This window comes from Equus asinus, chromosome 24 (genome assembly GCF_041296235.1).
Source record: "Equus asinus isolate D_3611 breed Donkey chromosome 24, EquAss-T2T_v2, whole genome shotgun sequence".
Lineage (NCBI taxonomy): Eukaryota > Metazoa > Chordata > Mammalia > Perissodactyla > Equidae > Equus > Equus asinus.
Window position 1 is genome coordinate 44,837,914 of NC_091813.1, and position 24,499 is coordinate 44,862,412.

General features: G+C 36.8%; 1 protein-coding gene across 3 annotated transcripts in view; it reads left to right on the forward strand.

Annotated features, from left to right (window-relative positions):
* The window catches only part of LOC106829732 (uncharacterized), a 165,397-nt gene that overhangs the window by 811 nt on the left and 140,087 nt on the right, over nt 1-24,499 (forward strand). For all 3 annotated transcript variants that reach the window (XM_070496708.1, XM_044757278.2, XM_070496709.1), the window contains exon 2: nt 21,348-21,511. In XM_070496708.1, coding sequence (XP_070352809.1) covers nt 21,375-21,511 — 137 coding nt within the window. In that variant the 5' untranslated portion in view covers nt 21,348-21,374. The remainder of the gene's footprint in view (nt 1-21,347; nt 21,512-24,499) is intronic.

Here is a 24,499-nt window from a genome sequence, read left to right on the forward strand (position 1 = left end):
AAATAAATTTACTTTTTGGTAATTAAATAGACCTTGCCAATGCCTCAGCCTTTTTCTTCGTAAACTATATACTTTCATGTGACTTTTCACCTTTAATTCCTTTTTTTGTATTTTGTTATGTAAGGAGAATTAGACATAACAAAATTGTAAAGTTAAAGTTTTCAAATATTCTCTAGGCTAGAGTTTGTTATTATTATAGCTATGAATTAATGGTTTACTTAAAGAATCAGGTGGATTTTTTTTTCCTGGTGGATTTTTGAGAGTGTTCTACTTATTGGCATAGAGTCATTGAATTCTTATTTGGTGCAAAATCCTACTAGATGCTGTAGGCAATCATTAGAATTATAAATTAGCTCCCCCCCCCACACTGGAAAAATTCATTTTTTATTATGTGAGCATGGTCTGTTGTATTCCTATATGTTTAATAATTCTATCAGAAAATAGTAGAGAAGCAAGTTGATCTCTTGTTACTTTATTCTCTGAGGCAGTTTTGTGACCATATAAGACTTGTTAATGACCAGTCTGTAATGTTGGGAGACTGGATCCAGAGGTTGGCAATTGGAGGAAGAATCTTAGGCATTATGAATTATCTGTCAAAGAAAGATAAAAATTTCTATAAATGATATAATCAGCTTTCTAGAATAATCTTTTAAAATAAGGGTGAAGTTATCCACCATACTTTCTGCCTAGATTTGCTTGCCTAGATTTTGCTTGTCCAGCGTTTCCTTTTGCTTCAGACTCAATTTACTGCTTCCTCTAAGAAAGCCCTCTTTAAGCCTCCCCTTCACACCCTTGCCTTCAGCCAAATCTGGCTTAGCTGCCTCTTCTAGGTATTTCTCCCATCTTTGCACTTGCACACTTTCTTGTTATCATTTGTCTTCCCCATGGACTGAAAGCTCCCTGAGGGCAATATCCTTGCTTGCTCACTACTGTAGCCCAGCACCTAGCACAATACCTGGCCTGGAAGTATCCTCTCAATAAATATTTCCGTGAAATTACGTTTCATGAAAATATATTAACATTATTTGGTGGTCTCATCTGAGTGAGCATATTGGGTCAGGTACTGCTGTTTCAGGCACTGGTTCAGCTGTTCTGCTGTTTCATCTTTCAAAGATAGGTGACCATATTTTACGTAACCACTGGTTAAGAATATTCTAGTATTGTTTGTTTGGGGTCACAGACAACAGGCACTCAGAATGATGCTTTCTTTTGTATTATGTTGCTAAGAGGAAGAGTTTTGAGAGTCAAGGTAGTTCCTTATTTGTATATTGGTGTATTTGACTTGTTTATTCAGCAAGTATTTATTGAGCTCTAATAATCAAGTATTTGTTGATCTCAAGATACTATGCTAGATGCTACAGGAGATTCAAAGACAAATTATGCATAAATTCTGTCTTCAAATTGCTTATAGTCTGCTGAGGCGATAAGACATATACATAAACATAATACAAGGAAGAAAACAATAGGTGACATAGAGGTATAATGACCACCACAGAGTAAATGCTCAACAAATATTTGTCTACTGAATCTTTGTTCTCATCTACTGACAGATAAAGTTGGCCTGTTTGTATTTCTTCATTCTCTACCTTTATATATATGTAGCTTTCACCTGCTTTTTTACCTGGTGGCAGTATTGGTCTGGGATTCTTAATCTTCTATAGGCTTGTTATTTGAAGATAACAGTTCACCTAGTAATTTCAAACAAATACTGTCCATATAACCAGTATCAAATTCAAAGGCATGAGTAAAAATGAACATGAAACACTGAAGTAAATGTGAAGAGAGTGAAGAATCGGGGGCAAAAATAAAGCAATAATATCTTGGTCTAAAACAGAAAAATAGTATACAGAAAATTTATATTCTAGAGGCCAATTATTGACTTGCACAGAATTATGCAGATGATTGCCACTCACTTTCCTTATGAATTTAAGCCGCTCAATTTCCTCATACTTCATCTTCCTCATTGGTTGGACCAAGTCAGTGTTTTTCAAACTGCAGGTCATATCATATTAATGGATTGTGAAATCAATTTAGTGGGTAACTACCAACATTTTTTAAATGATATAGGATAGCACTGAAAATATCAGAGTGCATCACATAGAGAAGGTAGCCAGTGTTTTGTGAAATCTTGTGAGTACTGGATTATAGTTTAAAATGCAGTCCTAGTTTATTTGGAGAAGAAAAAGTCAGCTTTTAATAAATGTTCAAAGGTGAACGAGTTTGAAAGATGTGGAGGAAAGTGAGATAGTCAGTTTAAAATAGAAATACTCCCAAATCCCCTATGATGGCTTGTAGCATGCTACTGTTTACCTCAGAAATGCATTACAAATCTGTTTTATATGTTTTACAGATAGAAGTCCCATTTTAATCAATACCATTACATTTCCTGGTCTATAGAATACTCTTTCTAAACACCAGTCAACTATGTTAGAGAAATGTGTGGACACAAATAAATGTACTGAACATGAATCCCTTACCATAACCTCATTATTCCTCAGCCATTGTTGCTTTCTTGTCTCTACCTCTGTATAGAATCTAACCAAGTATAGGTCTTATGGTTAGAAAAGAAATTTGTTCTGCAGGTGCTCGAGACAGTTTTAAAATTCATGAAGATGTGAGATTTGTGGGAGAAAAACTATGTGCATGTCTTGAATCTGAAATGAGCAAAGATTTATCCATTGACCTACTCTGAGCAGCAACAGTCAACAGCACTAAAAAAATTAAAAACCTGATATACCACCAGTGCGGCACTCTTCAAAAACATGTCATTTTACTGAGCAATAGACCTGATTGAATACTTTTAAATGAGCGAGTAGGGTATGTAGGTATCTTACTTGAAAAATGGCTTCCTTAAATAAAGTAACTACTCTCTGAGAGGCTGTATTTCTTTGACTTTTGATGTCCTGTTCAATGTATTTTATCATGGCCGTATCAGCTCTGGCTGTGGTCAGAACATAGGAAGAAGTGCCCTGGGGAAATGAACATTGGAATGATGTTCATTATAATGGGATACTACCCACTTGTACAAGGTTATTCACCACTACGAATTATTAAATTTGCTTCCACTATAAATTATTCAATTTGCTTAAATAAAGACTTTAATCTTTATGAAAAGAGGATTGTAAAGTGAGCCAGACCTTCTAGTCAAAGCTAAAATAATATATTTTTGACCTAATTTTGCTTAATCTGATTAAGTAAATTTTAGGGTAAATTCTGAAAAACCTTGGAAAGTATTTAGTTTTCCTTGAAGTTAAATGTACCTTGACTTGTAGGGTATTTCTCAGAAAAATCTATTACTGAGCTAGTACAGAATGTGAATCATTTCTTGACTGAAATATAAGATCGATGTTTACAGGGCAGTTGTCCAGAATCTTCTTGCTGAATTGGAAAGTATTTCACTTTTCATCACTGTAGGTCCTTTTAACTTTACAAGTGTGTTATTTAAAACATAAATCATATTGGTACACAGGAAACCCATTTAAAATTAAATTTAAAAACACTCCTGAGAATTCCATGGAACATTTATGGTTTTGTAGTTTATGATTTCTAGCAAAAGAAAAAGTGTCTTTAATACTTTAAAAATTATTTTTCAGAGATAGCTAAATCCAAAATATGTAATACATGTGAGAGAATAGCACTATTAATATATTAAATAGTGAATGCTTGAACACAATATAAAAAGCATTATTACCTTCATTTTTCCAAGAATAAGCTAAGCTACAAATTTAAAGCTGGGAAATTCAGTACCAGAGTTAAAGGAAGTCATTTTTAGGTTAAGAATTTTTGCTTTTGCTTTAATCTCAAAAGAAACTGGTCTTTTAAAACCTTATTCTATGATTTCATGTATATAGCTCCTCTGTTGGGTAAACGTGGGAGAATATCTATCAGTGCTACACACTTTGATTCACTCTGGTGATATGATTTAAATACTGGACACCTAAGCTAAATTTTCAGAGAGGGTCCTTTTCTCTTTGTTCTTTTACAGTATAGCTCGCAAGTAAAGGGAGAGCTGTGCCTTTGTTATTTGAGTAAAATATTTGCCTGTGATTTCTAATTCTCAGAGCATCCTATATGGATATGCTACAAGAAAAGTAGAGTTTAATTCTCTTAACTAGTCTACTAAAGTACTATTGGTTCAAACTACTGCCTGCTAAAATAAAACATAAACCACTCAGAGACTAAAGCATTTAGAAAAGAAAAGTTTATATGCAAAGAAGATTTGCCAGGGAGTCCAAGCTTTAGAAGGCCAACCTCATCAAATTAAAAATCTGGCAAATATGTAAAGGAAAAAAACAACCTACAAAATTACCCACATCACCAAGTTTACAGTTACTTTATTCAAGGTAGAAAACAGCAGTTTTCTCACATAATTGTCATATCCAAAAAAGTCATCACATATCTTCAGACATCAGCATTGCCAAAATCAGGGATATAGTTGTTTTTGTTAGAGAGTAACTTACAGGAAAGACTCAAGGTTTCATTTACTTGGGAAACAAGAACCAAGCAGGGCAACTTTTGTGCCTGATGTTACTTTATTTAAAGGGGTCCCCAAGACCACCTTTGGGTTCAGTGATTCACTAAAAGGATACGTAGAATTCAGAAAAGCTGTTATACTCACGGTTATAGTTTATTACAGTGAAAAGATACAGATTTAAATAAGCAACTGAAAGAGGAACATAGGGTCAAGTCCAGGAAGCAGCAGGCGTGAGCTCCCAGTTGTCCTCTTCCATAAAGTCATGCAGGCAGCACTTAATTCTCCTAGCAACAATGTGTGATGATATACTTGGAGTATTGCCAACCAGGGAAGCTCCTCCAAACCTTGGCATCCAGGTTCTTTACTGTGGGCTGGTCACATAACTGACTGCCTATGTGGCTGAGCTTCAGTCTCCAGCCCCTCTAAAGGTCAAGCTGATAGCAAATGGCCCAAGGCCCCCATCATAAATCACATTGTTAGCATAGACTATCTGGCAGGGCCTAAGGCCCCCAGGTAAATAAAAATATTCTTATCGGGCAGGATATTCCAAGGGCTTAAAGGTCCTTATCTCCTAGGAGCTGAGCAAGAGCCAAACCTTTCTTTGGAATGTGAAAGGTTTGCACAACCTAGGCATGCTGTGTTAATCCTTTACTGCACAGTGTTTCTTATTTTGTTTTCTGACTCTGGAGAGTGAAGTGCATTGCTTACCCATCTGGATAAGGTGTCAATTTTGCTTCCAAATTTCCTCCTAAGGCATGGCTTTGACCACATAAATTTGCTTAGTGATTTTCTGACGCGGTGTCATTACTTTCATGTTTTGTTTTATTTGGTCAGTTTTATTGTATAAGCATGATAAAGGTTATGCTTAGTGCACAAAAACCTTCTTGTAATCGGGTTAATAAAACTAGCCATGTGACACTACTTCTATATTGTAGACACAAAATAGCCAGTAACCATTCTACAGATAAGAGAGAGGTGAGTTTAACTTGAACCAAACTGAGGAATATAACACTGGAAAGCCTTTTCTAGAAAGGAAGAAATAGTTCTGGAGAAACATGGTTTTCCTTACAGTCTTCTATCTTTTTAGAACAAAGAACGTACATTAAACACATGCGGGATACATTTTCATCAATTGCAAAAAGGTATTTAGTTGCAATATAGCAGGTCAACATGACCCTGATGTTAGGAAAGGCAACTTATTTTAGGAGTACTAATACAGGCGTTACCAATATGATGTTGCCAATAGGGCGTAGGAGGGGGGAGTATGCGTTCTTAAGATAGTGCATTCTTTAATGGTTAAAGCAGATGTACGCTGTATCTTTGACAGGCCAAAGTCAGGCTTTTTTTTTAGTTTGAGCCCAATCAGTTTTGAATCAGAGTAGTTACCCCATGTACCCCACTCTGTGAAAATCTCTTGTCAATATGTAAGATATTTCTCCTGTCAGCTCATATACTGAGATTAGAGACCAAGAACCAGCCAATTCACCTTGACCAAGACGCTTGGACCTTTGTTGTAATAATGGGCATGCCATATCTAGTTTAATGAGATTTAGGGCATCACCGTGGTTACAAAAGCAATTTTTTAATTACTACCTGATACAAAGGAGAACAAATTTTTATTGAACGTATGCAAAAATAGCTACACGGCTATGAAAAGTAAAGGCATTTTGTGTAATACTTAACCATTTTTACCATTTTGGGGGGTACTTTTGTGTTTTTTGTCATTTTATCCAGAATCATTATTTTTTTGTTTTCTTGATATGTATTACTTAAAAGCTGTATTAAGAATTTTCATAGAATTTTTTTCTGAATTCTAAAGGGTCAGCTGGAACACGATACCATTTAAAAAATGTTTCATTGCAGTTCATGCAAGTATAGCCAATAGAGAGTTCTAAATAAAGAAGAAAGGAATTTTTCTTATATATCCATTAGAAATAGGACACTTGGCCGGGCCACCCGGTGGCGCAGCGGTTAAGTGTGCATGTTCAGCTTCGGCGGCCTGGGGTTCGCTGATTCCTATCCGGATGCGGACATGGCACTGCTTGGCACACCATGCTGTGGTGGGCGTCCCACGTATAAAGTAGAGGAAGATGGGCATGGATGTTAGCTCAGGGCCAGTCTTCCTCAGCAAAAAGAGTAGCATTGGCAGCACTTAGCTCAGGGCTAATCTTCCTCAAAAAATAAAAAACAGGAATAGGACACTTGCCATAATTAACTCATTTAGTCCCCGGTAAGTAATTCTTGTTTTTCTGATTTGAAGTGAAACAAACAATTTCAGGGAGTCATCTACTTCTAGATTTAAAGAATCCTAGAAATCCTGACTCTATCTTTTGGGAATCTGACAGGTATCTGTTTATCATGCTGATATCAGCTTATGCTGAAAAGTTTGTTTCCATGAGTCTACTTCCTGTAGAGCCAACAGTTCTGAGTACAGTAAAAGTCTTTACTGAGGCTTTCACTCTTCATGGTTCTCCCAGAAGACTTTCTCGTCTGTAGCTTATACTAGGGACTTTAGGCAAACATAATTATGGAAAAAGCAGAAACTGTGGATGACAAGTCTCAGTGGTTCAGATTAATTGTAATAGCCAAGAATACTAGAATAGTGGAGAGTGGAATCCTTTTTTTTCTAAAATAACATATAATCATTTTATAAGGATTTAGTCAGTAATTACCCTGAGAGGAAAAATAAAAATCTCCAGGTTCTTTTAATGTATCCCATAAAATATTTTGGGATTATCACCTAGGAATGAAATATTCCTTTAAAAAATCAATTTTTTAAAATAGTTATTGTGCCAATCTTTGTATATAAACATGAGTATACTTCTCTCCAACCTGCAAGTCACACAATTGCTAAAAAAATCTTTATTTTATATTGTATTAATACATTTTACTTAAATGTAATTAACTTAGATTAAACTCCTCTTACTGATTTGCAAGTTCTTTTCATATTGAGGACATGGTAAGCTAGATGACTTTTACAGTAGTTTTGAGCTAATAAAAAGTCTAGAGTATACCAAACATATCTAATTATTTTTAGCATCTCTCCTTTTATAGGATAAATGAACAAACCTTTGTAGCTGCCTAGCAGCTGTTTGGGAGACCCCAAAAACAATTTTGATGTAGAAGACCATAGTAACATTTCATTATTCTGAATTTGGGGGCTGAATTTGAGAAATGCAATATCAAAAATGTTATCAGAGGAGAAAAGATATGAGTAAGTGACTAAAGAAAAAAGGTTACAGGGAATATTTAAAATAAACTAGGCATCAAGCAATGATATTAATTAGGAACTTTTTCAAAGATGAGGAACTTTTGTTAAAAAAAAAAATAGTTCAAAGTAGAGGAAGATGGGCACAGATGTTAGTTCAGGGCCAGTCTTCCTCAGCAAAAAGAGGAGGATTGGCAGCAGATGTTAGCTGAGGGCTAATCTTCCTAAAAAAATAAATAAATAAAAATTTTTAAAAAATAGTTCAAGGCTATCAGGGCTGGCCCCATGGCCCAGTGGTTAAGTTCGTGCACTCCGCTGCAGGCGGCCCAGTGTTTCGTTGGTTTGAACCCTGGGCGCGGACATGGCACTGCTCATCAAACCACGCTGAGGCAGCATCTCACATGACACAACTAGAAGGACCCACAACGAAGAATATACAACTATGTACTGGGGGGCTTTGGGGAGAAAAAGGAAAAAATATAATCTTTAAAAAAAAAAAATAGTTCAAGGCTATGACAAAAGCACAAAATGCTAGACTTCCAAGAGTATTTTGGCCATATAAGAAGTCTCTGCTATTTGGGCACTAAATACCTTTTAAATGCTTTTTGTTCAGAGTCAATTCAACAGAAAGGAAATCCAAATTCTACTTTTATTCTTTTTGGATGCCATCCATATTTTATAGATTAGAATTCACAAGTCTTTTTCCATCTTATGAATAAATTCATCTAGAACTTTATAAAATGAGTTAATACATTTTTATGCTTCTTTCAAATTTATTATTTGCAGATTTTATAAACCAAGATGAAGTCCATTTCCCCTCATATCTTCTAGAACCTGTTGTACACCCTGAAATTTGTCTTTTAATATTTTCTTTCACATTCTGGCACATCCAGACAATTTTACTTTAAGACATCTTTTCCCATGATAGAAAAATAAAAATTCATTATTTTGCATAAATACCTCTTGACAGCCACACAAATATTCTTTTACATTTCTTTAAAAAAAAAACATATATACCAACATATCTCCGTTTTTCATATAAATCCTTTCAACCTATTAATTGATGGTCACTTACAATGCATAAAAATAAAAGCCAAGGGTATGTCAAATTATGTTTGTTGACCTAGTATTTATTTCATTCTCTGTAAATGACTTGCTTAGATATTATAATTTATATTCAAAGATTATTAATTAAATGGCTAACTCAATTTAATATTAGTTTAGGAATTAGAAACATTTCTATAAAGTTTTAACTAGTTAAGCTTCCCATGAAAAAACAAACTCAAGTCTTGCATAGGTTAGAATGGTATGCTACATTTAAATTCACATTGTAACAAAATCAGGAAGGAGACACTTAGCTATTTGAAAGCAGCATTATTAAACTAGTCTAATTTGTCCAAGGATTCACCTTGATTAGGAATATAATTACTTGAACGTTTTTATTTTTCATACTCAGTATTCCAGAGCTCTTCAAATTTTGTTTAAAAATACTAAAGCTTTCTTTATATTTTTCTCTTGGCTATCAATTTGCATTTTGTTACCTGTCAACTTGTAAACAAGGCTATTAACTTAAAAATTCATAGCTAAAAGTTGTTTTTCTTCTGCATATAGGCTTCATTAAGAGAAATTTTTCTTTAAGAACCAGCAGACTTAAAGCAATGAAAGTTCAATATTTTCTTCTTTTTCTAAAAATTCTTGAGTTCTCTTATTTTAAATTTATAAAAGTGTTTAACAGTTTCTATAAGCCAATCAAAAAAGGAGTTCAATTAAGTTTAAGAGACTTTATAATCTAGTTAAGTTTTCATCAGAGCAGGGTTTCTCAACCTCGGCACTATTGACATTTTGAGCAGATTTTTTTTTTTTTTTTTAAGATTGGCACCTGAACTAACAACTGCTGCCAATCTTCTTTTTTTTTTTTCTGCTTTATCTCCCCAAATCCCCCTCGTACATAGTTGTATATCTTAGTTGCAGGTCCTTCTAGTTGTGGCATGTGGGACGCCGCCTCAACGTGGCCTGAGAGCGGTGCCATGTCCGTGCCCAGGATCCAAACCGGCGAAACCCTGGGCCGGCGCAGCAGAGTGAACAAACTTAACCACTCGGCCACTGGCCGGCCCCTTGAGCAGAGAATTTTTGTCTGGGAAGGCTCTCCTGTGCATTGTAGGATGGTTAGGATCCCTGGCCTCTACTCACTAGGTGCCAACAGCATCCCCCCCACACACAACTGTGACAACCAATAATGTCTCTAGATATTACCAAGTGTCCCCAGGGCAGAAAAGGATCACGATTACCCCCGGCTGATGACCACTGCTTCAGAAATAGGCGAAGGTGCTCAGAAAATATATACCTCACTTACCAGATGAATCATATTAGTCTTCTGGGAAAGCTGTGACAGGAACTCTGGAGAGTTTATAGCTGGAATTCTCCCACTTTGTGTATATGCTGTTTTTATAGTACTTGTCCAGTCAGATTGTGGGTTGAGCTGGGGACACAACTTTAGGTTTATTAAACCTTATTTTTGGACACTGAGCTCTTTCTCACGTCTTTACCTGGCTCATTTGTGTATTTATGCTTTCCTATTTTCTTTTGAAAGGAGAGAGAGTAAAAGTTATGCACCTAGACCTTTTTGGATTTCTTGCAGGCATCATGAAGTTCCAGGCAAGCCAAAAGTAATTGTTCTCATTCCATCACAAATTCGGGCTCATTTGTAGAATGGTTATAAAAACCAAGCAAAACCTTCTTTAAAGTCTCTACCCTTTTCTCTAAAACCACGTAAAAACAATTTAAAATTTTATTCATGGTGTATATTTTGTTTTCTTGGATGGCAAATCTGTTGGAATTAGAGATCCCTATATGGTGTGTTCAAATGACAACTTTTCTGACTCATTAATCTCCCATAATGTCCTGAGGGAGGGTGAAAGTTGGCTTCAGAGAAAGTTTATAATTGTAAACAGACTGTGGTAAAAAGCTATGCCTTCTTTTTTGAAGAGGAAAAAAGGCTTTTTAAAAATACACAAAAGGAACCAACAACCTTAGTTTTATATCATTAGCCACAAATGGATCAAATGTAATCAAAGTATGAAAAATTTATCAGCTAATGGTAGCATCTCCAGGTCTCCAGTGTCTGCTCTCCATTCCAGTGGGCACAGGAATATTTCTTTTTTAATTGATTTGAACTCAGAATGGCACGCAACGTAAAAAACAACTTAGAGTTTTTGTCAAAGGTCAGACAACAATAAAATAAATCAGTACTATGGGGAGTGATATGAGCAACTTCCCAACCTAGGAGAGAAGCCAGTTGTCAGTTTGACTAAACCACTGTCTCAAGACCCAGAGGCAAAGGAAAGATGTATCTCAGATGAAAAGAGATAACAGAATCCTCAAGACAAACATAAAATACAATCAGATAACTTTTTATTACCGCACAAAAACCAACAGACCATTAAAAACTATATTTTCAATGTTGCTGCTACCAAAGGAGAAATAAGTGTGTACAAATCAGAACCAGCATGAAAACCAGACTTAATCAGAAAACGAAAACCTAGAAACACAAACCTAAAGAGTAAGAAAAGAAATAGAATCAACTAGATTAGAACCTTATTGCCATAGGAGATTCACCCTGGGACTGGAAAAAGATACACCTCAAAGGGCCGTTGAGTTTCTCTTAATGGACAATTCAGTTTACTTGGCTCTGGCAGGTGAGAAACACACCTCTGGGAAATAAATACGTAAAATCTTGATAGGATCGATAGAATGGTCAAAGGAATAATGAGACGAAGCATTTAGAAAAGAAAGGTTTAGTTCCAAGAAAAGTTCACAAGAAACCAAGTTTTAGAAGAACTGGTTCATCAAGTGAAAAATACAAAAGAGGAGGGAAAAAATTACCAACATTACCAAGTAATCTGTTCATGGTAGAAAAGATAGTAATTTTCTCACATGCTTCTCAGACACAAAGTTTATCATAAATCTTCAGCTATTGACATTGCAAAAGTTGGTGATAAAGTAGCTTTTATCAGAGAGTCAGTGACATAAATAAAACTTAAGGATTCTTTTGGGACAGTAAACTAGGCGCAGTGACTCTGGTTTTGTTTGCTTGTTTTACTTCTCTCACGGTGCAAGTTGTTTCATTTTCCGATTATGATGTACACACTTACTGATAACGGCAGCAAAGCAATATGTCAGTTTTGCTTCCACACATGCTGCTTTTGGTCCTTGCTAGTTAAAAATCCTTCCATGAACAAATACTGAGGTAGTTTATTATTACTTATGGTGAAAGACATACCAATCCAGGAGGAAAAACCAAAGTTTGAGGGAGGTAATTTGGAGAACAGGGATATTTTTTATTTTTTCTTGAAAGAAATTGTCATATCTTTGTGGACAAAATAATAGAAACTTAGAATTTATGGGGTTATAATACTACTGACTAAGACAAATCATGAAAATTTCATTTTGTGTGACAAAGAAGACTGGAGAGAAAGGGTAGAATAAAATTAAATTTGCCAAGTCATCTCAGTGAGAAGTTAAATTGGATGCAAAAGCTGACTTTGTCAGACCTCAAGGAAGAATAGAGGCAGAATTCCACACTTCAAGAATTTGTATAATACTTTGGGGCCGGCCCGGTGACGCAGCGGTTAAGTGAGCACGTTCCGCTTCAGTGGCTGGGGTTTGCTGGTTTGGATCCCGTGTGCGGACATGAAACGGCTTGGCACACCATGCTGTGGTAGGCGTCCCACATATAAAGTAGAGGAGGATAGGCATGGATGTTAGCTCAGGGCCAGTCTTCCTCAGAAAAAAAAAAAAAAAAAAGAGGATTGGCAGGAGTTAGCTCAGGGCTAATCTTCTTCTTCAATAAAAACAAACAAAAAAGAATTTGTATGATACTAAAAGGATTGAGTTTCATATAATCCATATCCCTTAGATAAGCCTTTTCCAAACAGCCAAACACCTTGGTTTTTCCCAAAGATCTATGAGACCAGTTTTTCTCAAAATGTGGGTTGTGATTCATAGTGGATCCTGACATTGATTAAGAGTGGGTTGTGACCAGGAATTTGTTTTTAATGAAAAAGAGTGGAAAATATCAGAGTACATTGTATGTAGTACTTCTCAAGTAAGTATCAAGACTTTTACTTCAGGCAAGATTTAATAGAAAGGTGATGCTCCCACTAAAACAGATAAATTACAAAGTCATATGTTTAAAGTCACTGAAAAGTTATAAACACAACAAAGACTAGAAGAACAAAAATTCCAGAAAGGGAAGAGCCCTGCTGGGTGAGTTGACAATCCTGGCTGTTTTATTCCTTAGAGCATTTGCCAATTCTGGTCACAGTGACTCTGTTTTTGGCATAGGGACTCTACAGGGACAAAGAGAAGCAGGTGAGTTTTTGAAGGCTGTGGATGCAGGCATGACAGATTTGAAGTCTGGAATATACCACTGGATATTTGCTGAATGCTGGAGTATAAGAGAGACTAGAGAACTGGTCCAGAAAGGCACAATAAAACCAGCAGTCTTGTGGTGCTTAGGAGATGAATTACTGCTCGAGAGAGGGACTGCATCAAACAGATGACAGATCTTTCTCTCAAGTTTTTGCCAGATATTGAACTTGGTGATGGGAGATTAAGCTCAAAACCTTCGAAGGACAGAATTTCAGGGATGAGAAGAAAGAGAAAAGCTCAGCTGTCAATCAAAAGCCTCAGAAGGCCATACCCAAGAAAGAAGCTGGATTGCAAAGGCAGAGTAAAGTCTGTGCACAGTGCTCAGCATACAAAATCCCACCAGAGACAGGAAACCAGCATGAAACACCTGGCCAACTTCCTTCTCAAGACATTTTTCCAGATTTTGGAGCTGCATGAGGCAGGAGGCTAATGAGCTAAATTAAAACCTCTACAGGGCAGAACTGAATCTCATATAGTGTTTAAGGGCTGAAAGCTATCAATCAAAAGTCCAAGTGGGCCACACCTGAGGAAAAAGGACAAAGAAGAGGTAGAGAGTCTAGCTAAAACCAGAGTTCAGCCCTAATCAAGTCAATTCCTGATGGGATTGAGGTGATCAGTCCTTCAAATTATGTATCCCACAGAAGAAAGGGAGAAAATTTAAGAAGGAAAATAACATCATTACTAGTCCTGTTGGTTCTTTTTTATACCAAATATAGCATATGATAAATTATAAGACTCGAGAATGGGCAGGGAAATGTGAGGGATAAGACAAAACACACATAGTGAAAACAGACCCATAGATGGTCCAGATGTTGAAATTAGCAGACAAGGACTTTAAAATAATTATCATATATATGTGCAAGGAAGCAGAGAAAAAGATGGACAAAATGGTGAATAATTTTGCCAGAAATGGAATCTATAAAAATAATAAAATATGCGTTATAGAGTTTAAAAATACAATAGCTAAAATTGAGAATTCATTGGATAGTTTTAACGGTATCTTAGACTGAGCAAAAAGTAGAATTAGTGGACTTGGGGACAGATAAATAGAAAAATATCCAAAGAAGCACAGAGACTAAAAGAATGGAAAGAATAAAACCAAGTATAAGACACATGTGGAATACAGTCAAGCGATCAAACATATGTTTAATTAGAGTCACAGAACGATAAAAATGAAAGAGTATGGGTCAGATGCCATATTTGAAATGATAAAAAGTCAAGATATTCCCAAAATTGATGACAGACATCAGCCCAAACATTGAGGAAGCTCAGTGAACCCCAATACACAGCAAGGATATATACAAAGGAAACCAAAAGTATATCATAGCTGAACTGCTGAAAGACAGAGATAAAATCTTAAAAGCAGCAAGAGAAAACAAGACATCACTTTCTAAAAAAGCAACAGGAAGACAGATGACTGATTTTCTGACTGAAATTGTGGAAGCCAAAAGACAATTAAAAGACATTTAAAGTGCTGAAAGAAAAAAAAAACTGTCAATTTTATACCTGATTAAAATATCCTTTAGAAATCCTAGTAAACTAAAGACTTATTCAGACAAATAAAAGCTGAGAGAATTCATCAGCAGCAGACCCTCACTATAAAAAATACTAAAGGAAGTTTTTCAGGCTAAACGAAAATGAACCCAACTGGAAGCATGGCTCTTCAGGAAAGAAGAGCAGCAGAAAAGATAAATATGTGGGTAAAAACCTTTAGTTGACTTTCAAAGCATAAAAAATAAAATGTATTGTGGAGTTTATATGAAGAAGTACAGTAAAAATCAGTTGCATGAGTTGTAGGAAGGAGGGAAGTGGACTTTAATCATTGTAAGGTTTTTATTCTTTGGACAGTCGTTAAAAAAATACTAGTTTAAGGTAGGCTGTAATAAGTCAAAGACACTTATTGTAATCTAGAGGAGTGCTTATCAAAGTGTGATCCTTTGACTAGCAGCATAAGCATCATCTGGGAATTTGTTAGAAGCAAAAATTCTCCAGCCTCCTCCAGACCTACTAAGTCAGCACCTTTGGAGGTTGGGCCAAGAAACCTATGTTTGAGCAAGTCCTCTATGTGATTCTGATGCACACTAAAGTTGAGAACCACTACTCTAGAGAACTACCAAAAGAAAACAAACAGGTATAATTAAATACCTAATAGAAGAGGTAAAACAGAATAATAAAAATACTTGATTAATCCAAAGTAATGAAGGAGAGGAGGAATAAAGAAACAAAGAATAGATGGCACAAATAGGAAAATAAATAAAATGAATAAAATACGTAGTAAGATTGTGCATTTAAACCCAACTATAACAGTAATCACATTAAATGTAAATGAACTGAATGCCCCAATTAAAAGACAAAGATTCTCAGACTGGACTCAAGAGACAAAAAAGACACAGATAATTTAAAAGGATTAAAAAGATACACCATATAAACTCTAATCCTCAAAATAAAAAAGCTTGGGGCCAGCCCCATGGCCTGGTGGTTAAGTTCAGCATGCTCCACTTTGGCAGCCTGGGGTCAGTTCCCCAGTGTGGACCTACACCACTTGTCGGCAGCCAGGTTGTGGCAGTGACCCACATACAAAATAGAGGAAGATTAGCATGGATGTTAGCTCAGGGAAAATCTTCCTCAGCAAAAAAAAAAAAAAAAAGCTTGCATGACTGTATTACTAATACAAAAATTTGACTTTAAGAAGTATTACTAGAGATGAAGAGGGACACGTCATAATGATGAAAGGTTCAATTCAATGAAAAAACTTACAATCCTGTTTGTATGCAGCCAATAATACAGCTTCAAATATATAAAACTAAAATGTCAGAATTAAGAGGAGAAATAGACAAATCCATAATCATTGTCAAAGATTTTAATATACCTATCTCAATATCTCATAAAAATCAGACAAAATAATCAGTAAAGATATAAAAGCTTTGAACAACGTTATGAACCAACTTGATCTAATCGACCCATATAGAACAGTATTCCCAACAACAGAATATGTATTCTTTTCAAGTGTTTATGGAACATTTACCAAAATAGACCATGTTGGACCATAAAGCAAGCTTAAAATATTTTCACAAGGGGCTGGCCCCGTGGCCAAGTGGTTGAGTTCGCACTCTCCGCTTTGGCAGCCCTGTGTTTCACTGGTTCGGATCCTGGGCGCAGATCTAGCACCACTCATTAGGCCATGCTGAGGTGGCGTCCCACATAGCACAACCAGAAGGACCTGCAACTAGGATATACAACCATGTACTGGTGGGGTGGGGGCTTTGGGGAGAAGAAGAAGAAAAAAGAAGATTGGCAACAGATGTTAGCTCAGGTGCCAATCTTTAAAAAAAAACAAAAAACATTAAAACAAATTGAAATCATGCAGAGTACATTCTCAGGCCACAGTGGAATCACACTAGAAATTAATAACAGAAAAACAGAACCATTTCTAAATAACTTACAGGTCAAAGAAGAAATCACAATGCAAATTAGAAAATATTTAAGTGAGAAATAAAACATAATATCCAAAATGGTAATGCAGCTAAAACAATGCTTAGAAAGAAATTTATAGCTTTAAATGCAAACATTAGAAGAGAGGTTAAAAATTATTGATGTAAACTTCCATCTCAAGATCTGGAAGGAGAAGAGCAAATTATCAATATCAGGAATGTAAAAGGAGACAGCACTACACATCCTATAGACATCAAAAAGATAAAAGGCTTCAAATAATAACTTCAACAAAGTGAAAAGGTGACACAGAGAATTAGAGAAAATATTTGCAAATCATGTATCTGATAAGGGAATATATCTAGAATATATAAAGAACTCACATCTCATCAATAAAAAAATTAAAAACTCAATTAGAAAATGGGCAAACAATGGAGAACAGACATTTCTACAAGGAAGATATACAAATTACCAGTAAGCATATGAGAAGATGCTCAACATCATTAGCCATTAGGGAAATGCAAATCAAAACCAGAATGAGATACCACTTCACATCCATAAGGATGGCTAAACTGAAAAAAAAGAAGACCAGATAACAAAGGTTGACAAGGATGTGGGGAAATTGGAACTCTCCTACATTGAAGGTGGGAATATAAAATGGTACAGCTGCTTTGGAAAACAGACTAGCAAAAACTTTTACATGAATGTTCATAGCAGCATTATTCATGATAGCCAAAAGGTGGAAAAAAGCCAAATTTCCATCAACTGATGAACCACTAAACAAAATGTGGTATAACCATACAATGAAATATCATTCAGCCATAGAAAGGAATGATATAATGATACATACCAAAACATGGATGAACCTTGAAAACATCATGGGAAATAAAAGAAGCCAGTCACAGAAGACCACATATTGCATGATTTCATTTATATGAAATTTCCAAAATGGGCAAATCTATAGAGATAGAAAGTAGATTAGTGGTTACCAATTACTAGGGGTGGGATGGCTTAGAGAAAACTGGGGAGTGACTGCTAATGGATATGGGCTTTCTTTTTCTTTTTCTTTTTTCAGGTGATGAAAATGTTCTAAAATGGATTGTGGTGATTCTTGCACAACTGTGAATATTAAAAATCGTTGAATTGTATACTTTCAGTGAGTTAATTGTATGGTGTGTTAATTACATCTCAACAAAGCTGTTAAAAATGTAAAAGGATGTTATGAATTACCTTATACCAAAAAAATTGTCTACTTAGATGAAATGTCCTTTTAAAAAAATTTATTAAGGGCCAGCCCTGGTGGCCCAGTGGTTAAGTTCAGTGTGCTCCACTTTGGCAGCCTGGGTTCGGTTCCTGGGCATGGACCTACACCACTCATCAATGGCCATGCTCTGGTGGTGGCTCACATACAAAAAGAGGAAGATTCACAACAGATATTAGCTCAGGACAAATCTTCCTTAGCAAAAAGAAGAAAATTGGCAACAGATGTTAGTTCAATGCAAATCTTCCTCAGGAAAAAGAATTATTAAAATGAACACAAGAATAAATAGAAAATATGAATTATTTTCTATTTATAGAAATATAAATATAAATTTATAAATATTTATAAATATATAAAAATAAATATAAATTACAGATTCAATATAATTGAATGTAATTTTAAAACTCTCCCATAAAGAAAAATTCAGGCTGAGATATTTCTTAAGTGAATTATTCCAAACATTTAAGGGAGAAACAATACCAATCCTAAACTTTTTCAGAAAATAGAGTAGAAAGGAACACTTAACAACTGTTTTTCAGGGGGCATTATAATCTTGATACCAAAACTTGACAGGAGCACTGTAAGAAAATGACAGGCCATTTTCTCTTATGAACATAAATGCAAATCGAGCCCACTTTTCTTTAAAAAAAGATAAAAAATCATACCTAAGTGGGGTTTATTCCAAGAAAGCAGTTTTGGATTAACAATCAAAAATCTGTGAAATTCACCACATTAACAAACAAATGAGGTAAATTACATGATTATCTCAATAGATGTAGAAAAAGCATTTGACACAGTTCAATATCCATTCAAGAAAAAAACCGAACTCTCAGTAAACAAGAAGTAGAAGCAGGTTATTCCATTCAGGCCATCAAATGTGTCTATCTTCTGTATCTCCTCACCCAACCAAAAGTCACGATCTATAGCCACACTGAAGAGAAAACCCTAATGCGTCTGTCTGAACAATGCCTAGGGTATGGTGAAGCTCACTTGGAAGGAACCTGGGTCCTTGAATGCCTGCGAGGAACAGAGCTGCTTCACTCCCCTGGAACATCCACATCAGCACTGTTACATTAAACACACTTAAACAATTTTGTTCTTTAAGCCATTGATGACTGTCTTCTTGTTAAAACAGCTTAACCTTACCCTACTGATCCAGAAGATGGCGTGTAATGTAAAATAGGAGAAATCTCATTTGCAAACAGAAAGAACATTTTGATGATCAAAGATGACGAAGCATCAAAATGTTTACCCAGGGAAATTACAGAGTATCTATCTGTGCAACTCTTCATGAAGAAGATCGAATTGCCCCACAATGTGGTGATGTGGGGCCAGCTTGCTTATCTGTTTAAATTCTGGTATTTGCTAGAATAAAAATCATTGTTTTATTTTGGTACACATCACATTACCAAATTTAAGGGGCTTTTAAAATGCTCAAAGCTGTGCTGATTCATTTGTTTTGCTGTATGGGCTCAGTCCATTTGCATTTATTATAATTCCTGCCATTTTTGAACTTACTTCTTTTTGTTCTCCTTGTTTTTTCTCTTTTCCTGCCTTCTTTTGGATTTAAAAGACCTAGTCCTACCTCCCACCCCACTTGTTTGGGAAGCTCTAGGTTGCATTTCTATTCTTTTAGTAATAACTTTGAAGTTTTTGACATGCATTATACATTTTTCTAGCACAGTCTAAAGTTACACAATGTTTCTTTTCTAAACATGCCTGCTTTAACCCCACTGAAGCCTGCTTTAACCACCCATTGAACACCCTCAAACTCTCCTCAAACTAATCTTAATCTTTCTCACAGAGCTTAGATTTTACCACTTTTTAAACACATAATAAAAGATGTTTGCCATCAATAGTTAATTAAATGTACTTTTTTTAAAAAAAACACTATTGAAGCAATTCTCGAGAATCTCTTTTCTGGGACTTTAAATGAGGACCCGATGCCTGCCTGTCACAGAGTAGATGCTCAATGAATGAAGCCCACCCTATCCTCTCTCCCAAAATAAATAGCCGTTTGTCTCTTTAACGCTAGACATGTGTGCTCCGCAGGCATGGATTCCTCTGGGTTGGATCCATTTCGTGGACAGTTGTCAAAAACTGACCCCTCCTTATGCTAATTTTGTGAATACTGTACTTGACTGTAGCAAGCTAAATGGTGCAGGATTAAATGTTCTCATTTCTGAACTGTGAAGTGTTGAAACTAACCAGGAAATGAAGGCAGAACGTCCATCCCTTCGGAAAAGAATCAGCCAATTTATGTTGCTGCTGCTCTTGGCTGCCAGTTGGAAAGCAGCTGTTAAGGCAGCTGTTTAACTGTTTGCCTAAGTTGAAAGGACACTGCCAAGTGGCAAATATTTTTCATAACAACATTTTACTTTTGCTAAGAACAACAACAGTGCGTGTTATTGAGCTCCAGCAGCGTGCCAAACATGACAGATTTATTACTCCGCACGTTTGCAACCTAGACCGAACGTGGGTGCTCATTTCCATTTTTAATATTTATAAAAAGAATAAATAGTCTCCCAGAGGAAGCCTCCACACAAAGCATCTCTGCAGCTTAATTATTTGTTGAGATGGCAGCGGATTAACTTGAGAAAATGAAAGGAAAATATGAAAATCTTAGAAATATCAAAGGAAAAAAAAAGGAAGGTTTAAATATTTTAAACCTCTTTAATGTGGCCTAAGAGTGACTGCACCCCTACTTGTCCAGGACGGGTAAGGGCAGCAGTAGCATCATCAGGACACACATCATCTACTGAATCTCCTGAAATTCATGGGTTCCATTCTGGGTCATGCAGTTAATCTGTGTTGTTAATTAGAATATTGACAGTAAGTACTTAGGAAACAATTGTGTTGAATTTTTTGACAAGCTGTGAACTGGGTGGGATGGGGGAGGGTTATCAACTATTTTATTTAATGGTAAAAGCAGTACGGTAAATATGTGTTCAAAATTAAGAAAACACGTTCAAGTGCATAAGTATGATTTTCTTCCAAAGCCGAAAGTGCATGGATAGGATCAGGTTAGATGGCTCTCCACCCACAGCATCTCCAGCCTGGTCAGAAGCTCATGCCTTCAGAAAGGTTTCTGGAGAAATCCTTAGTCACGTAGAGGGATCCTGTACACACCTATTGTTTGTTCCTGTTGAAGCAATACTAGATGTCAACAATAGCTGCCATTCATAACATTTGGTGTGTAATCCCCGGTAGCCTTTAGGAAAACTATAGGTGTTGGGCGAGGGGGATGCATTCCCATTTAATAAACCCCCACAGTCAAAGCTGGAGCAGAGACATTGCTGAAGGTGAACTGGGCTGAATAAAAATATGGTCAGTGGAGATTCTAAGCTTTGTTTTCTCTACTGTTTACTAAATGGTAATTAAATCATCAAGCAACAACAGTCTAGTCTGGCTATTTCTTCACATTGCAAAAGCATGCATTTCCACAAACTTGACATGATTTCTTGGACAAAGATAGACAAAGTCTCATACACTGGGTAATAGTCACCAACGGATCAGCCACAAGCTTTGTGCTCTTCTTTTTCAAGGATACAGAGAAACAGTAAACACAAACCATGGATGAAATTTATAAGATCACTTCCACAGAAAGGGTCCAGCTGTTGGAGAAAGAAATGGCTGTGCGATTGACTGAACTGAAGTCTGAGATAGAAGAAAAGGAGATTCTTCAGGGAACAGCTCATCGAGCTTATAGGTAAATGGTGGCTGTGAGAAGGCAGAGTCTTCAGGGCTTTTAACCCTCACTCTCACCCATAATCTCCATCAATCCACCCTCTTTCTTTTTATTAGGACGATTGGCATTATCTCAAGCTCAGACTTGACTGCTGTCCCTAGGTTTTCCTATATTCTAGAATTGTCAAGGCATTTAGGGGCAATGTCCTGCCAAAGAAAATGGAAAAGTGCTCTTGCATTTCACAAATACCATTGTCTTAAAGTTTCGGAAGCTATTATGTATAAAAATCATAATCAGTGAAAAGAGTTCTCATTGCCTCCAATAGTATTTTAATTGAATTTGACCTTGATTTTTAAAAATTTTATTTATTTATTTGTTTATTTATTTATTGAGGAAGATTAGCCCTGCGCTAACATCTGCTGCCAATCCTCCTCTTTTTGCTGAGGAAGACTGGCCCTGAGCTAAGATCCGTGCCCATCTTCCTCTACTTTATATGTGGGACGCCTACCACAGCATGGCTTGCCAAGTGGTGCCGTGTCTGCACCCGGGATCCAAACTGGCAAACCCCGGGCCGGCTGCCAGAAGCGGAACGTGCGAACTTAACTGCTGCGCCACCAGGCCGCCCTGAATTTGACCTTGATTTTGATGAGAAATTTCAAAAGTGAAATAGTATTAGATACCTGCTGATGAATTCTGCAAGATACCTGCTGATGAATTCTGCAAGACGATGTTCTGCTAGGAGCTATTCTGTAGGTAAATGCTGCCAACGATAGCAATCAAATTCCTTTAGAGAAACGGGGTAGCCAGCTCAGCCCTTAACTGTCAAGTCTATGGACCCAGGACCTTCATATCCCTCTGTTTCTGTTACTGCCACAATTGATCAAGAGGAACAGTTTTAAGAACCCTGTTAGGTTGCATAGCTGAGTAAACACAGTGTGCACGGTGGGGGCTGGGGATGGAAGATCAGGAGAAGCAGCAGGAAATATGTGCGTTAGTACCTTGCGCCAAAGACAATTTTGTAGAACCAGTGGTCACTGTGTTTTATAATTTGGTGTTTAAAGCCCTTGACTGTATGAAGCAAATCAAAGATTGTGTGATGAAGCGAGGATTGTGTGATAAAGTGAAAGGATAATGGAATCTTGCAAGTCATAATTTCTCTCAACTTTCATTTCTTTATTTGAAAAAAGAGATTAAAAATATGTATCTTGACTACCTTATAAAGATTAATTGAGATAATGCATGTTAAAGCACTTTGAAAATTAGGAAATACCATGCAAAGATCAAGAGTTGATACTGTTACAACTTAAACATCAGCGCATCAGGCAAGTGGCATCATACATTGCGATAAGAAAGGCTTTCTGAAGTCCCTTTTAGGACAGAGTGATGGGAAATCTCTGGATACCTATATTTTTCTACTCCCCCAAACCACTAAACACTGCACCTAGAAGAATCTATTACTCCAACAAATACTTATTGAGCGCCTTCTGCTTGCCAGGTTCTGGAGTCCAAGGAAAATGGAAAATGTCCTCTCCTGGTAATCACCTTGGCATTCTCATTCCCCGCTAGACTGAAGAATCTATTGAGATCTGGAGGATGACTGGGTCTTAGTCATTTGACCCCCATAAGCCCAGGTCTTTGTAGTTGTTAAGTGTTTCATAGACACTTGCTGAATGAATAAATGAATGAATGTATGCTGTATGAATAATGTTGACAAACAAATGAGTGAATCTCCTTTTTTGTGGCTTGATGTACACACCACTTACGTTCACCAGTCTCTTTTAGGTCATTCACAGACACTTTGAGGTTAACTGACAGGAAAGACATGATCTGAGTAAGAGAGGGGTGGGGCTCTAAGGCCAGGACCCTCCCAGTTTCCCAGCATGCCAAAGAATTAGAAGACAAGAGGGCAGGCAAGGGATGCGTTTCTTCTGTTTCCCTAATTGCCTGGTTAGTAGCTTGTCCCCTTTCTAGTTGGTTACTGGTTCTCTACCTCCATGAGGCTGCAGCCAGCATTCGGGTACCTAGTCATCACAGAAAGTATACTTTTGATTTATTAATGCTTTTACTCTCAAGGCCCTTTCAGAGATTGCCTCATTTTTTCCACCAAAGCCAAGATGTGAGGAGATAAGCGAGGCATTTTCTCCAACTTCAATTGGGAATTCAACACAAATGGCTCAATGGATTGCTTATGTTCACGTGGCTGAGGGACCTCCTGACTGTCAGCCTGGTGCTTTTTTCACAGGACCACTGCCTCCACTGGGGGAGCTGCTGGCAAGCATACAAACTAATGCTCTACTTCACCTTCCCTTAAAACTTATCCATGGAGACCGATAGGGTCATATGAACAACATTAACCTAAAGTTTGCTGCCTCCAATCCCCCTCAAACCTCGAGGTAGTTTCTCACATGTGTTCCAGAATTACCTGCTGTGCCTACCTTGCCAACGTTTGCAAAGTCCCTTCTTAAGAAAGTGACGTCTGCACCAGGGTTGCTGTGCCCTGATGTTCCCAAAGCTGCCAAGACTTGGGGTGTATCTTACACCACATGGGGAGAGCTCCCCTCTTCCTGACCCAGGGTCCCACCCTCTCACTGGGCCCCACAGCAGGGCCGCTTGTGCCTCCTGGTGTCAGAGCTCATGATGCAAACAGCTTCCTCTTGACTGAGCTTGGACAGCTGTCCACGAGGCTGCTGAAGCAGGCACTTCTGCTGTTTTTCCTAGAGATAAATAATTATTCTGATGCAGAAATAGTGGTTAAAATAATTTCCAAAGTATTTCATGTTTGATATTTAAGGGTCATTTTCACCCCCATATAATTGAGCAAGAACCAAAAAATCAAAATATTTTGTTTAAATTAAAAGATACTGGTTGCATGGTCAACTAGGGTAAGATAGAGATCTGATGAGCACAGTAGTTGTTAAAGATGAGGTTCCTGGAGGGAACACAGGTAGGGGAAAGAAAAATCCTCACCATTGTGTCTCTCCCTGTACTCTGGAGTCAGAAACAGAGAGG